Here is a 16,228-nt window from a genome sequence, read left to right as displayed (position 1 = left end):
CATTTGACAATGAACTTTTAATCATATTTGTAATTGTTGGTGTTCGAATTCATAATCTCTAAAAACAACAATAATTTTTTTACAAGTTGATTTATGGTGAATACTTTAAATACTTAAATAGAAAAAAAAAGTTGAACACCTTAACCATCTATTTAACCATAGTTCAACGGTCTCTAGTGGTTTACCCATAACTATATTATGATTTGTCCAACTAAACCTAAAGGCTATTGCAAGGAAACGTAGAACCTTTCCGATCTGAAGTTGGATAATTTCATAGCCTAATTACTGGTACGAAGTTTTCGTTCGCTCAATTCGCCTAATAATTATCATAGAATTATTCGACAATTTTTCTCTCTATTTTTACTTTGCTTGCATGTCATTTGCATAAATTTTCCAATTTAGGGTTCGAATCTGATATGCTATACATGTTTTAGTTTAGTTATTTATTAATATTATTCAATGTGAATTTCATGTAAAGCGCGGTTTCTTAAGATTTTCGGCATTCGTAGGCTGGTTGGCCTGCTCTAGGGTTTCTTCTATTGTATTCATTTTTTCTGATTTCTTTTCTTTTTGTTTGTTTAGCTAGAAAATTGGGGAAATTTTGGGAGAGCGAGAAGGGAATGTCGAAAACCGAAATCTTTTTCTATTAAGCTGATAATTTTATTTTTCCAATTAGCCATATTGGATTTTCAGGTCAATTTGATTAAGGATGATGAATCCAAGTTAATTCATTTTTTAGTTTCATTGACTTGGCTAGAAATATTTTAGTTTTGCAAGAGAAACGTTTGTATACTAATTGTGATTTCTCGCACACAGATACTTCTTAATGTTGAGGCGATTAACTGATAGAAGATGCCTCGAGATTTGTCAAGATCACAGTCTCGTACACCCTCGTATAGGCGTAGACATTCACCATCTCCTGTTAGGCATAGGCATGGGAGGAGGAGCAGAAGGGATAGAGGCTCGTCGCCTTATTCTTATAGCAGGTGATCCCTTTTATATTCATTCTGTTTATGTTAATTTGTTAACATACAAGATGCAGCTGTAAGGAATTTTCTAAGAAAGGTTGGAACTCTGGAATTTTTTTTGGGATTGGAATTACAATTTCTTCAAGTTTGTATAAGCTACTTATCTGTACATCTTTTGGTGCTCCTTCAGATTTACTGGAAAGACTATGTAGCTTGCTTTCTGTTTACAATTATGATTGCTTTTCTAAAATTGGATCCCAGACAAGAATTTGATATGGAGTGGCAATTAGATTTTGAATGTGCCAAATGGAAAGTGCTGCTGCAGTTGAGGGTGTGCTGTTGGCAACTTGGAATTTGTTAGACTGGTCAGTGTCAGTTACATTGCAGTTTAATCTTTTGATTGTCAATGTTTTGTTATTTATGTGGTACTTTTCTGTTCAGAAGGCATCACTGCCTGACTTCCTGGAGTACCTTCAGGATTATAGATTTGTGTTAATGCCCACTTGTAGCTGAAATTTTTCCAATAAAGTTTGATGGTGTATTATTCAATTTCTTCTATGAGTTAATCGACATCTCAGTGTGTATTTAACATGTAAGGAACGTTCATTTTGATTGGGAAAATGGAAATGTCAAATATGCTAATTACAAAAACACATGGACAATGTATACAGAAATCTATGACAGTGAGGAAGCATGATCTTCGTTAGAACATTAAAGACAGTTTCTTCCCATCACTTGAGATGGGAAGTGAGCAGGTGATGGGTGCGGATGGGTTCCTTTCGTTGCTTGAATGTAACCTTATCTTCTTCATGTGATAAATGATGGAGCTCAATGCTTATCTTAACAATGTATGAGGTAACTGTATATGCTTTTAAATTTATTCTGCTAGATGGTGAGCTTTACTCATTTTTAGTTTGTGTAGCTTTTATGCCCCAATTCTGTTTCTGCTGCTCTATAATTTGTGTTGCTGTACAGAAGAAAGAGTCGTTCCATTAGTCCACGGTGCTACAAAAGCCGTTCTCCAACTGCAAGATGTCATAAAAGTTGTTCTTTGACTCCAAAGCGTTATAAGAGGCAAACAAGTAGGAGTTCTTCATTGTCCCCTACTCATAAATCATCTAGCCCAAATCTTGGGTCAATAGACCGCAAAGATGCTAGTGAGAAACTGAAAAAAAGAAGAGGAGAGGAAAAGGTATATCAAATTTATGCAGGCCATTTTAATTTTTCTTTCCACTGTTCTTGTAGATCTTCTTGAATTGTATCCACTCTACTTTTATTTATTTTTTCTAAACTTTTGCTACATGTTCAATATTTATTTATTTTGTTAATATTTGGGTCTCATTCACACTGTGCTTTGGAGTCATGATTCTGGTGGAAGCTGATATATTTTTGTATAGTTTTTTTCATAACAATAAGATATTTGGTTTACTACGACGACATAACCTCAAATCATATGGGAAACGTGAAAGTGAAGTTCCTATGGGCAAAGAGCATTAGTTGCATGTACAGAAACCCCTTTTCCTGACCTTCCTAATTGTGATGCATTTTACAGTGAGACCCATTCTGACTAAATGTTTTAAGTTGAATATTATTCACTAACCTTTAAAAGAGGATGATGTCTATAAAAGGATATAAACTTTTCTCATAAAAAAACGTATTTTGATGCAAGGTTGAAGTATTACGGTTAGTAGTTATAAATCTACTGCAAGTTACTTGATATTCTTCTCTACAGGATTTTCTGAAGGAAGATACTGCTATAATTCAACTTTGTTATATTTGATGATCTGATTGGATGCACCTCTCTCTACTGTTCACCAATTTTGTACCTCTTTTGTTTGGATCAGGTTCGATTAGAGGTATGCCTTAAAAGCATAGCATAATTTAGTGCCTTTGTCGTCATGAAGGTCAGTTTGCCCATTTGTTATAGTTACACAGTGCATCAAGAAAGATGTTGAGATAAAGAAAGAAAGAAAGAAAAAAAAAGAGAAGCAAACATGACATGTCAGTTGTTTTTGTACTGTTGTCAGGTTTGGAAAGATATCTGTAATGAAAGGTTGCTGTATAGTTCCCCAAATACATGTTCCATTTTCCTGCTCGACATTTCTCTTGTTTTACAGGCGTCAACAAGAAACAGAATTAAAACTCATAGAAGAAGAGACTGCTAAGAGGGTAGAAGAAGCAATTCAGAAAAAAGTTGAAGAGTGATTGAACTCTGAGGAAATCAAGCAGGAAATTCAGAATCGATTAGACGAAGGGCGGAGAAGACTTAACAATGAAGTTGCTGCCCAACTTGAAAAAGAAAAGGAAGCGGCCCTTCTTGAGGCTAGGCAAAAAGAAGTAAATTTCCAAAGACAAAATCATGTGATCTATTGTCTGTTGATGTTTTTTCAGTTTAACTATATATGCTGATGTGTTTATCGGCTTTTCTCATCCTGGCTTATAGTTGCGACTTTATTTCCTACCATTTCATGATCAATCTTGACTGATTTTGTTAACAGAAGCAATCTCGAAAAGAGAAAGAGAAGTTAGAAAAGATGCTCGAAGAGAACTGGAAGATGGTGGAAGAAGCTCAGAGAAGGGAAGCACGGTAACAGCAGCAGAGGAAAGATATTGGGAATTAGAGGGGCTTTAAAGACAAAAGGAAGAGGCAATAAAGAGGAAGAAGCAGCAGCAGGAGGAACGTTGGTTTGGTTTAAAATGATTGAATTGGAGAAGACGTTGGTTTAAGTCTATAATTTGTGCTGGCAAGTCCAGTTTTAAACTTTAAGCCTACTGCACAGCTTGTTCGGGGTTCGAACTCGTAGGTTGGGGGGTTTGATTTGCATTCTGCTAGCGCAACTCGGCTTTATAAGAAGGAAGCTCGAATACTGGTTAAGATGGACGATTTACCATTTTGTGTGTGTGTGTGTTTTTTGGGTTTGGTTTGTTAAGTTGTGATTTATTTGGGATTATTATGTCCATCAAATCTTGGATGCAAATCAACATGCTTTGTTCCTTCAAAAATTAATATTATTTTATTTCTGTTAATTCAGTTTCATGATTATTTTCATGATCATAGCCAAATTCTAATATTCTACTAGAAATAAATGAAAGGAAAAGAAATGCATGCATGTTTATAGTCTGTATCTGTCTACTTTTGGTGGAACATTAAGTTGACTATCTAGTCATACATATATATTATATACATATAGCAATGCGAATATGTATGCATACAATACATATACATATACAGAGAGGGTAAGAGGGGTAAAAATGTGAACTCATTTACTAAGAACTCTACCATAGCAGTACAACTGGTGTAGACGATGATCATTTTACAAGTGGAAAAAGAATTGTCAAAAGGACAAAAGTAGAGAAAGGAATGAAGCAGCAATGGTAACAAGAGATGAATGTACATGACTTGTATTCATGGTCGTTCAGGGAAAACTTTTTGTTCCAAGAAATCAGTGAAACGTTTAGCATACAGCTCGGGTTCCACAACAGATATCGACGTGGGGTCGAATTTCACTGATTTGCATGCATGCTCTGCCTTTTTCTTTGCATTGTATTCCTGTAAAATATCAATTATTCCCATGTAGAGAACCACATCATATACCTCAAAAAGTTCAACTTCGGCCGAATCGGACTCATCTTGGGAAAGCTTACGAGTAGCCTGCGCTGGCATATTTACTCCTAATTGCACCCGTAACCTGAGTTAAAAAGCAGTCGCCAACCGAATAAAAACGAATGGTAAATATGAAAACCTTCTAGAGAAACAGTACAATCAGGCTATACACCAAACTGCAAAAAGAATTGGGAATGAAAGCGGCTACCTTCCAGTACCAGGCACTAAAACATCGACTTCCTTGTCGCCCAAAGAGAATGCTCTTAATGCTCTTCCTCTTATATGAGGACCTGGATCGGTGTTAACGGAGCTGGGTTCATGGGCCAGCAGCACCAAACCTTTTGAAGGAAATAACACTTCATCTGGGGTCACACCTAGTGAAAGCAGAACATAAGGTGCACGCCATTAGAGAGGTTAATAATTCAAAAAACAAAGGAAACCAACATTGGAAAATAGTCACGGAAATGAATCCACCATCTGGGGATCACATTCTTGTATTATCATGTCTTGTCTCTCTCTCTTCCATTAGCTCCTACTCACTCTTCAATAAGTTTACTGGTCATGGATGTATTATATCATATCACCTGCATATCCTTGTCCTTGGTTTGGTGATGACTCAGGCAAAGAAGATTACAATAAATACAAAAGATATGACCATTATAGTATCTCATTTTCCAAGTCATTCACACCCATATGTCAGAACAAAAAAATTGCCAATAATAATCAAAAGCATCCAGGAGAGTGGAAGTCTAGTATCGTGTAAGTTTATGACAAGACTGCAACATTTCATTCTAAACCGACTCGCAAGTTATTTTACTCTGGTGAAACCAAGCCCTATCAATAACATGAAATGATCAAATGAGAAAGAGACACCTACCTTGGCCAGCAAGAGAGTTCTCCATACTAGGCATCATGTTGGGAGGTTCTACAAGGCCATTGAGTTGCTCAGGAGCTCTAAAATGTAATCCCAAAAGAAGGCTGTAATCAATTATCTGTTGGGATTTCAAGAATGCGCTGTCCACAGTAATTTGTCTGCAACACAAGCAAAAAGAATGTTGATTGTTAAAAACCACTGAACGGGAAACTACATGCAGAACACCAGCACTGCTGTTAAGCTATGAACCTTCAAATTGTGAACATATTAGCAACTAGATAGGGCTATGGTTGGATCTTAACATCCTTCTCTAAAAGCTAGTTTGCAATTTACCAATTATGAGAAAAATTATACTGCCTACCACTGCAGAACATGTGTTAGAGAGGATAAAGATGAGGAACTTACTGAAAAAGGAATTTCCGCAATGATTTGTCCATAAGAAATTCATATGACAAATCACAATCCTTTAACGTAGTGTTTTCGTGAATTTTATCTTTATCTGTAAATCTTCCATGAGTTGATCCCTTTAGATCATATCGGCGATGAATACGCAGTTCTGTGCAAAACATATTCCCCATTACCACAAAGCGCACCTGGAAACAGAACACGAGTCATAAGCCAAGCGCATTGCTTTATATAAGCTAAGACAGATGGATGAACAAATACCTTTCTTCTGCCTGGTAAAGTTATCCGGTGAAGGCCAAAAAATTTCGTTATGAGAGTATTTTCGTGCTCTTTGACATGATTGTGGTATTTAGGTAGCATCTTGAGTAAAACCTAGAAAGAAGAAAATTACTTGTGTAATATAGAGGACATCCATCATGGTCTAAGGGTATATATTGGCCTACATTAGGAAAACGCATATCCTGCTTTAAATCAAGCAGCTGCTAAGGTTCCTTTCCCAACAATGTTTATATCGATAGAAATTTGATGAACATGATCGAAATTTGAAAACATAAATACAACTGAGCAGATACAATGTATGAAAAGGTAATAGATTCAAACCTTGAGTTCAGATTTTTTCAAGGTCTTAATCACAAATTTATCATCATGAGATAGATAGAAAAGACTGCCACTTTTCCCTGGAGAAGAAATCTCCGTCAGGCCATCATCACCGCAAATGGACATCATGTACTCTGCTGCATCTAGCTTGAACAACTCCCTAAGATGCCTGAACATAATGCAACAAATACACACAAAGAATAACTTCATAATTCAACTCATTTTCTGTACGACTAGAATCTAAGAAATTTGAATTCTTCCTAAGGTATATATCTACCAATAAGATTCAATCATCAAGTAGTAACGGCAATGTTTTTTTGACAAGTTTGGGAAAATGTGCGCAAGGTTTTAGTACCTGAAAACCATAGGACAATAATCCTTCCAGTAGAAATCAATAGATTTGTGCGGAGGGGTAAACTGTGAACCCCTTCTGGGGAAAAACATAGTAATTCTAGCTCGATCACCAAAATCAGCAGCTCGAACATCACGCTTAGGCACCGGTGTTATCTTGCCGACAGTATACCTGTGAACTTCAAATCAAGCATTTTATAGCATGCAAAAAGGCCAAAGATAATATATATTACGCATATAACAAAAATTACACTAACAAAAGATAAGTAAAAGACATGCAGAATGAAATTTGAAAAAGACGAGCCCCGCTATAGGTAAAACTAAATAAATATCCCGTTAAGCTGAGCTGATGGATTGGGAGTATGTCAGAAAAGGAAGGAAATTTAATGGCAATCAACTTACCTTATACCAAGTTGCAAATTAAGCATCAAATGATAACTGTTTTGGCCTTTGAAAATGCTAACACATGAACTCTTTTGTGTTCTTTCGCCAACGGATTTAGTTTGCTTTTCATCTTTCTTTGACAAATCGGCATAATTTCTTATTCGTTCTTTAATCATAACTCCTTGCATGTATTCCCTCTCATAAACTACAGCTGTATTTTCTTGCACCTCACTTTGGCCAGCATCAGAATCAAGGGAAAATGTGCCTGAGGAATTATGGTGTACAAATTCTCTTCCAGAATCAGAAAATCCAGAATTTTCACCACTCTTGCGTGAGATACGACCCGAACCTTTTAGACTTCCACTTCCTGATAGTTTTTCTGAGAGGCTACGCTTAACACTTGGTTTCTTGACCATACGGTCCTCCAAATGTAGCGATGAACATTGTGATAACACATTTTTATTGCCATTATCATATCCCATAGACATACAACACTTCTTTAGAGAGGGGCGTTTACTTCCGGCAGGATAGAATACTCCTTTTCCATCCTTAAGGCCCCTGGTCCATATTCCAAAATAATATCCCCCATCTGCATACTGGTAAATTCCGGAGCCATGTCGGAAGCCATTAGTCCAACAGCCATTGTACTGATCACCATTACCCAGTCCATAACACCTCTACCGTGCATCTTTCCACGTTTCCAATTCCCAGTATTTGTTACCCTCATTCCAAAAATAAACACCCTTACCTTCATGTACTCCTTCCTTCCATTCTCCTTCATAAATATCTGAATTGGAATACTTCTTCCTTCCAAATCCATGTCGAATATTCATCCTCCACTGCCCTTCGTAAATAGATCCATCCGATGCTGTAAAAGCACCAGAACCATGAAGGTAACCCCATGAAATATCACCACTATATTTTGAACCCGATGGCCAAAGTAACGTTCCTTTGCCAGTCATTTTCCCGGCTTCCCAATCACCCTCATATACCGTTCCATCGGACCATGTATACTTTCCCTTGCCGTGGGGAACAATTTCCTTAAAATCACCAACATAGACATCTCCATTAGGGAAGGCCTTCTCACCAAGCCTGCAAGAACAAAGGATTTACTCTAACATTAAAAAAAAACACAATTCCTGATACATGAGTTGTGGTGCCGAAGAGTATATAATACCTTTCAACATTCTCCGAATTGATGCACGATACAGGACCGAGTTGTTCACTGTTGGCTTTAGAGTCCTCATCATCAAACAGAATTTTTAAGCGAGTCATTCAAGCACACAGATAAGAAATTTATCTCGGCACCTTACTTTTGAACTTCTGAATCTGAAAATGCAGTTCATTTACCCCGAGTTAAAATCGAAACACCTGTGACAACAAGAAACTTCGAGTAAAGCAGTAACTTCTCTTCTTCACCCATTTTCTCCATGAAAACATGAAACTCTTACATCTTTGCATCTTCAATCACTCATCTTCGAGCCGGTTATAAACATCAAAAACTTTGGGTAGAAATCCTCATCAATAATCATGAATTGAGATTAAAAAACAAAAGGTTCCACACTCAAAGTTCTATTGCTACTGAAAACATGAAACTCTTCTTCTTCACCCGTTTTCTCCATGAAAACATGAAACTTATACATCTTCAATCAATCGTCTTTGAGTCGGTTATAAACATAAAAAACTTTGGGGATAAACCCTCATCAATAATCATGAATTCAGATCAAAATAAACAACAAAAATAAAAGTTCCACACTCAAAGTTCTATTGCTACTGAACAATAAACCATTTCTCGAAATCTCAAATTCTGATATTTACAACTGAAATCTAATTGAAGCAAAGAACAACAATAAATAGAAATAAATTCACCTGGGATAAATGAAAAAATCAGATCCTTCTCCTTCTGAAATGATCAGCTGGATGCCAACAACTAAAAACATGAATGAAAATAAGAAGAAACCTAGAATTTAAACACCATACCAATCCAAGGTCAAAAAGGAAAAATAAATAAATTTGTATTATTCTTGTAAAAGTTCCCAGCATCCAATACTCTACCCTACCAATCTCTTATTCTGGAACTGACTTTCTCTTTATTTTATTTTTTTATAAATTTTCCTAAATTTGTGGACTTTGGGTATCTCTTCATAGATTTACAGTTTGGGAAATCATCAAAGTTCAAAGCTTTAAAAAACACACGCACACACACACACTTTGTTTTCACTGAAATGGGGGACTTTTTTATTTTATCCTCATGATGTTCTGCGTTGTGAACTGGTTAGCAAGGCAACCCAAAATATGGGTAAAGTACATAAGTCCCTAAACTATGTTTAAATAATCTTTTTGGTTACTTAACTTTTAAACATTACAAAATAGTCATTACATTTATAGGATTCTTACAAAATGGTCACCAAAACATTTTTATTATCACGTTTTTATTATCATAAAATTTGATGAATTTAATAATTATTTAAAAATTTTGGAAAAATATTAATGATCATTTTGTAATAGTTTGATAAATTTAATAATTATTTTATAACTTTTGAAACTTCAATGGCTGAAAATATTATTTGATCGTAATATAGGGACCATTGATATACTTTACCTAAAACAAAAGGGAACATAAATTGGCCACGTGGCTGACACTTGGTGCAAAACTTTTGACTTGTTTGCATGAGGATCGGATGGGTCCACTAAACACGTGGCTATTACCTATTGGTAAAGGAGGTGAATCCAAAAAGGGTTGTACCTGAGTTGTAGATTATCTTTTTGGACAACCTTTAAAGTGGGTGCCACGATTCACGAAAGGTATAAAACTTATTATAGGTCTAACTTTAATTTCCATCCCTCTAATTTACGAAATTGAAATGTTTTGTCCTTGTATTTTATTTTATCAAAATTTAAGCCTTGTACTTTAAAATATTAGAGGAATTAGCCCAAATGGAGAATATTGTTAAACATGATCATAAAACCGCTCGCAGCTTAGTAGTTCAATAATTTATACTTTTATAGGCTTATATACAAGGATGATCATGGCCCACCCAGCCTTGACCGAATACTATTACAATTATCTCAAATCGGATCGGGTTGAGGATTTTTTATCCTAAACTCGAACTCGACTCAATTTAATTCAGCTTGAACCCAAATTAAAAATAATAACTTGACCTATAAGATCAGGTCAGTTTAAAACCCGTTAAGTGTGAGTCAAATATTCATCAATACTTATATATCAAATAAGCTCCTCTAATTGTATTTAAAAATCAAGTAAACTCGTAATTTAAATTGTGGATTAAATTATCTATTGTTTGAAAAATCACAATCAAATAAGCCTATGAGGTTGTCTTGAACGTTAAAAATACACATGTAAAAATTATTAAACAAGGGTTGATTTGATCCATTTTTTAAACAAGGGTTCATTTGATCATATTTTTTAAATATAAAGACTGATTTGATCTATGATTTTTAAATAAGTATTCATTCAGTCGTAACTTTTTTTGATCCATAATTTAATTCATGAATTCACTTGATTATTGAATACAATTAGAGGATTCAATTTGATATATAAGCCTAATTAATATGCAAGGAACTAGAAAATTTGACAATTTAGTAAAATTAGCAAAAACCAGTTGCTCAAATTCACATGTTCACTGAAAAATTGGACTTGGTTTTCTCAATTGCATAAAGTATGAGGATCAAAATTTGATTAAAAAAACTAAAATAAAAGGACCAAATTTATAAAGTTATGCATAGGTGGGGAAAAGGCAGAGGTTGTTATTGTCTGTTTTGCGCAGAGAACAGCTTAAAATACGTGTATGATTCCCTTTAGCTCTTTATTTATATAATTCCAATTTCTAAAGCCGACATTTGTGTATTTCCTTAAAATAAAATATTTGCTCGGCTGTACTTTTATTATTCTTAAAACTAATTAATATATAATTAAATTAGACTATTCTTACATTACTTTATTCTTATCTTGTTTGTGCTTTTTTTTTATAACCATCGGTTACCGATTTATTGATAAATTAATCCAAATCGAGTACTGCATAGACGAGGGTAACTCTCCCAATCCAATTTACTTAATTCGCAAACATCAGAATTTAAATCCCTAATCTTATTTAAAGAATCTAATGCCTCACCCCACTAGACCAACAGATTGTTTGATTTATATTCCTTTTTTGTTGCAATGCACTTGTTCAAATAAGTATAAAAAATTATATCGAAAATTTTGATCTCTAATTTATTTGTACTCAGAGATGGACCAATAAAATATTAAAAGATAATGATGTTTATATAATTTTATATAAAACATTTAATTTTTTATATAATTTTTCATATTTTAAATTTTAGTTTAACTCATTTATGCTATAAGTTGACATCAGTTTCTTTTATCCCAGTTTTATTTGTTACCTATTGATAAAATTATTTGTCGATATAGATAAGATCAAAATAAAATGATGTGTGTATATGAGAAAAAAATAACAATAAAAAATTAAACAAAGAAAAGATATTTTTTTTATACACAAAGTTTAGGCAAGGATGTCTCCTCCGGTTTAGGACATATCTAATATCCAAAGTCCATCAAGAGTGACGATAGTAAAATTCAAACTTGACCTTACAAACTCAAATATCTAAATCCCAACCATTTGTACTAACACTCTATCAACACACCTTTTTCGTCCTACTAGGATTCAAACTCTCAAAAATAGGATAGAATTCTGCTAGGATTCAACTCCTAAAATAGGATAGAATTTTGCTATGTTTTAAACTCCTAAAGATAGGATCCACAAGCACTATAAATAGCCATTGTAGCTCACTATTGTAACAGACGATTGACACACGATTTACACACAAAACATAGAGGAAAGCACGAGAAGATACAAAGGAAAAGCTATTGTAAACGATTCGAAAAATAAATAAAAAGTAGTATCTTTTTTACTTTTGATTTGGTCTCTTACATTTACGTTTTAATTATTATTATTTTATTTATTTAACTTTATTTATAGCACATTTCCCTTGTTACTCATTTTATTTAATTGTTTTGTTATTTTTTTTTATGTAATATTTTTTTTACATTTTATGTATTTTCTTTTTTACTTTAGTATATTTTATTTTTTTTAGATTATATATAAATATATTATTTTTATTATCAGTTTTATTAATTTATATATATATATATATATATATATATATATATATATTTACTTTTTTAATTTTTTTTATTTTATATATATATTATTTTTACTTTTTTATTATTATTTTATTTATTTGTTTTATTTCTATATTTTTTTCTTCTTTTCTTCTTTTCTTTATTTTTTATATTACTTACTATTTTATCTTTGTTTTCTTTATCTTATCTTTTATTTAATTTGTTTTCTCTTTATTTTAATTTAATTAATTTATTTATTTCTTACATTTTTATCTATTACCTTTTTATCTAACATGGTTTTTTGACCTTCTTAAGACCACACCTTTAAAACTATCTAAGGTAAGTAATTGTGATCGTATTTTTACCTTTTAATTTTAAATTACAATTTTCTTAATTTAAGACTACCGGCAAATTACGTAGTACCGAAAGGGCGGTTCAAGGGTGCTAATCCTTCCTTGACCGTAATCGACTCCCGAATCCGACATATCTTTGGTAAGACGCAGATCAGGTAAGATATAAGATATCCGATTAACCTATTTATTTTTTAAATAAATAATCGGTGGCGACTCCAATCACATTTTTCAAGTCGAAGCCCAATTCCAGGGCCCAACCGAAAGACGGTTACGACAGCTTGGCGACTCCACTAGGGACCGTAAGTGAGTCAGGCTAAGGTAATTTCCAGTTGTCTTTTTAATGAAAAGGGTAAGTTTAAATTTTAAGGTAACATTTCGATCCTTATTGCTTACTTTTGATTATATTTTCGAAGTAAATAGTTGTACTGACCGTTTTTTAATGATTTCAGCCCTTAAAGATTTTTCATCTAAAGGCTCTATACCCGAGCTCCGAACCCTATTTAAGTGGGGGTGAAAGCGACGCCTTCGTGTGAATTTATTCTCCGTATGGGCCTAGCAAGTAACCTTCGGGATTCATATACCTTATGCCTTCGTGTGAATTTATTCTCCGTATGGGCATAAGGGAATGTTTCCTCTCGAGTTTAACTTAGTCCACACAAGCCTGTGATGGGTTTAGGACTAAGGGTCTGGCAAGCCCAAGGGGGCACCAGCAAGGAGAACTCGGGTACCATTTTTTAGCACCTAAACCGGGAGACCATGGAGAATTAGAGCCCACCCCAAAATCTCATTCCAAACCCTAGGCTGCTTTGTTTCCTGCTTTAGTTTCTGTTCAAAGCATGCGAACTAGACAAATATGCGGTTAGGATTTGTTTGAAAGTAGCATGCGGGATAGAGATCATGTCCGGGTAGGAATAATAAGCATGTGGGGTAGGACTTTCATTTTTATGATCTTTTTTTATTATTTTTTTTCACCTCACTAACTCTTTTCATCTTTATTTTATTTTATTTTATTTTCATCACTTGCATCATAAAAGAGGTCATTGATCCACTAAAACGTGTTTGTTAAAACTCGAATAATCTGAATCCATGGACAAAGGTGTTGTAATACAAGAGATTAAAAACCCCGAGGTACGACTATGGTCCGAGAAGACTCAGAAGGAAAATGGAGATAGTCTTCAAGGAAGCTATGTGTCAGAGCTAGTTAGCTACGCCTCTATCAGTTTAAAACAAAATAATGTGCAAGAACTTCGAGACATATGAGATAGTTGGAAGAATGATCGGAAATAGAAGTTCAATCAGCGGTATGGTGACATTGCACTTTTGCTTCATGTTAAGACCAATGAGCCCTTAATCAGAGTCTTGGTTCAATTTTGGAACCTGGGATACAGTTGCTTCACTTTTAACCAGGAGGACATGGTACCTACCATCGAGGAGTATACTACACTATTGCACTGTGAAAGCATTAAACTGGAGCGAGCCTACATCAAACACATCAAGAGTCAGCCTTTCAAGAACGGACTGGCTAAGATTGCAGGAGTTGATGAAAAATGGGTGACTGACCGACTCCGAAACAAAGGTAACGGGCAAGACTATAGACCTTTTTGCACTAGGTCTGTATGGCTTGATCATCTTTCCGAAGGTTTTAGGATGCATTGACATAGCCGTGGTGGAACTGTTTGAGCAACTTCCGAAACGAGTCAACCCATCACCGACCATCTCAGCCGAGACCTTTTGGTCTCTCAACCATTGCCGAAGAGCTGGCGGAGGTAGATTCATTGGATGTGTTCAGTTCCTTCAAGTCTGGATTCACATCCACTTCTAGAAGACTAATGGGGTTGCCTACTGTAGATTTAACACTACGTATTCACCTTTGAGAGAGTTCATCACCATGACAGGATATGAAGGCGCTTCAAAAGAGAAATGGATGAAAGTCTTCACTCATCTACAGGACCGGGATATTACCTGGAGAGCCCCCTGGTTGTTCCTCAGTGATGTTCTTTTCAAGTGTGGGAATTCTGACACTATGACCCTATTTGGACTTTGAGGTGCAGTTGGGTATGCTCCGTTGTTGGCACTTAGACAGTATGGGGCACATCAGTTTGTCCCAGCAACATATGGATTATCTATATCAGAGTTTATGTATCACGGTGACAGTTATAAGAAGATGATCAAAGAAGCAGTCGAGTCATGGAAGAAAGTATCTCGGATGGATGTCTAGAAGATTTAGTCCGAACATACCTTTTATTGTTTTTATGTCTCTTACAAGATAAAACATTTTTGTCTGAATAAGGATTATTTATGATAATGGACACTTTTCTGGATCAATGCCTCGAACATTTCATGCATTCTTGCATTTTGCATTTTCGCCTTTTTGCATTTTTATCTACATTTTAAGCATTTTCACAAACATGAAATTAAGTCGTGAAGGGCTCGATGAAGCGAATTTAACCACATGGAAGCAAGATTGTAACAGTAGGAGCCTGATCAGCTGATTGTAGGACAAAGCTTGCCAGGATGATCTAAGAAAAGAATCCCCATATCCTAAGGGCCACGATGTTGAAGCTGCTAGCTGTTACCACGTAAGAAGCCCCAAACATTCCTCTGAAACCTGTAAGGTGCTTGCCGAAGAAGGGGGCATGGCATATACCATTTGCACTTAGAGGATTGTTTTGTTTGAACACGTCTTTGATCTTTCGCTTAAGCTGTTAAATGATTGAATTTATGCTACTTTATAAGGTAGAGCAATTGAACAAATTTTAATCTTTAGTTCTTCGAATATTAAATGAATTAAGGATTCTTTTAATTCTTCAAGAATTATAGATTTTTGACATATGACAAGATTATACCTTTCTTATCATGTCTCAAACCTCAAAATGAAATACCTTGATCATTACCAAAAAGACCAAATTTTGACATACATTCCCTTTGAAATTCTTGAACATTGTCTTTATCTTTTTGATACACCCATACCTTTCTTTGAGTCAAATAAAGTCACACCATTGTCTTTTTAGACTCACAATTGACATTTTAATACCCAAGGCATTGAGTTGTTCATTTGAACATGAGCATTCTTCTAAGACACAATTTGGGGCATCTCGCCGGGAGCATGAACATTGAGATATGTTGGGAGCAAGGAGCAAAAAAAAACAATTCATTCGAAATAATTCTATCACACATTAACTACACTGTTTTCATGTGAATGAAATTAATCCTGAAAATCTATCCCCCTGGGGATACCTCTTCTATGAGGACTTCCATGTATGAAATGATGAACGGCTTTCTTTCTTTATCCCTTTACAATAGGAGAAAATATATATCCCTTGTGTCCCCTTTTGAGCCTATAGTATTTTTCTTCTGATTCAACCCTAACCAAGGATCACCCTCCACACTGGGGGGCAATGTGGAAGAAATCTGCTCACATGAGTGAAGACATCAATCAAAAGGAGACACCAAAAAGGTGGAACAAATGGCAAGTGCGAAGATCCAATCAAGAACAAAAAAGAAAAGAAGCAAAAAAGCAAAAAAAAAACAAAGAAACAAGAGAAACAA

At 34.8% G+C, this 16,228-nt stretch overlaps 1 protein-coding gene and 1 pseudogene across 1 annotated transcript; one reads left to right on the top strand and one right to left on the bottom strand.

Annotated features, from left to right (window-relative positions):
* Window positions 1-206: 206 nt before the first annotated feature.
* LOC120150684 lies at window positions 207-3,995 on the top strand (annotated as a pseudogene).
* Window positions 3,996-4,188: 193 nt separating this feature from the next.
* LOC120150683 (phosphatidylinositol 4-phosphate 5-kinase 7-like) lies at window positions 4,189-9,155 on the bottom strand. The gene is given in 12 exon segments (XM_039163312.1): window positions 4,189-4,657; window positions 4,781-4,946; window positions 5,450-5,604; window positions 5,852-6,039; window positions 6,113-6,223; window positions 6,452-6,617; window positions 6,804-6,971; window positions 7,202-7,844; window positions 7,847-7,893; window positions 7,895-8,275; window positions 8,361-8,512; window positions 9,053-9,155. Coding segments are annotated over 11 exon segments (2,406 nt in total). The 5' UTR covers window positions 8,459-8,512; window positions 9,053-9,155; the 3' UTR covers window positions 4,189-4,374.
* Window positions 9,156-16,228: the final 7,073 nt, after the last annotated feature.

Source organism: Hibiscus syriacus, unplaced genomic scaffold (assembly GCF_006381635.1).
Source record: "Hibiscus syriacus cultivar Baekdansim isolate YM2019G1 unplaced genomic scaffold, ASM638163v2 tig00111023_pilon, whole genome shotgun sequence".
NCBI classification, from domain to species: domain Eukaryota; kingdom Viridiplantae; phylum Streptophyta; class Magnoliopsida; order Malvales; family Malvaceae; genus Hibiscus; species Hibiscus syriacus.
Note: the sequence above shows the minus strand (reverse complement) of the source record. Positions and strands in the feature narration are given on the sequence as shown.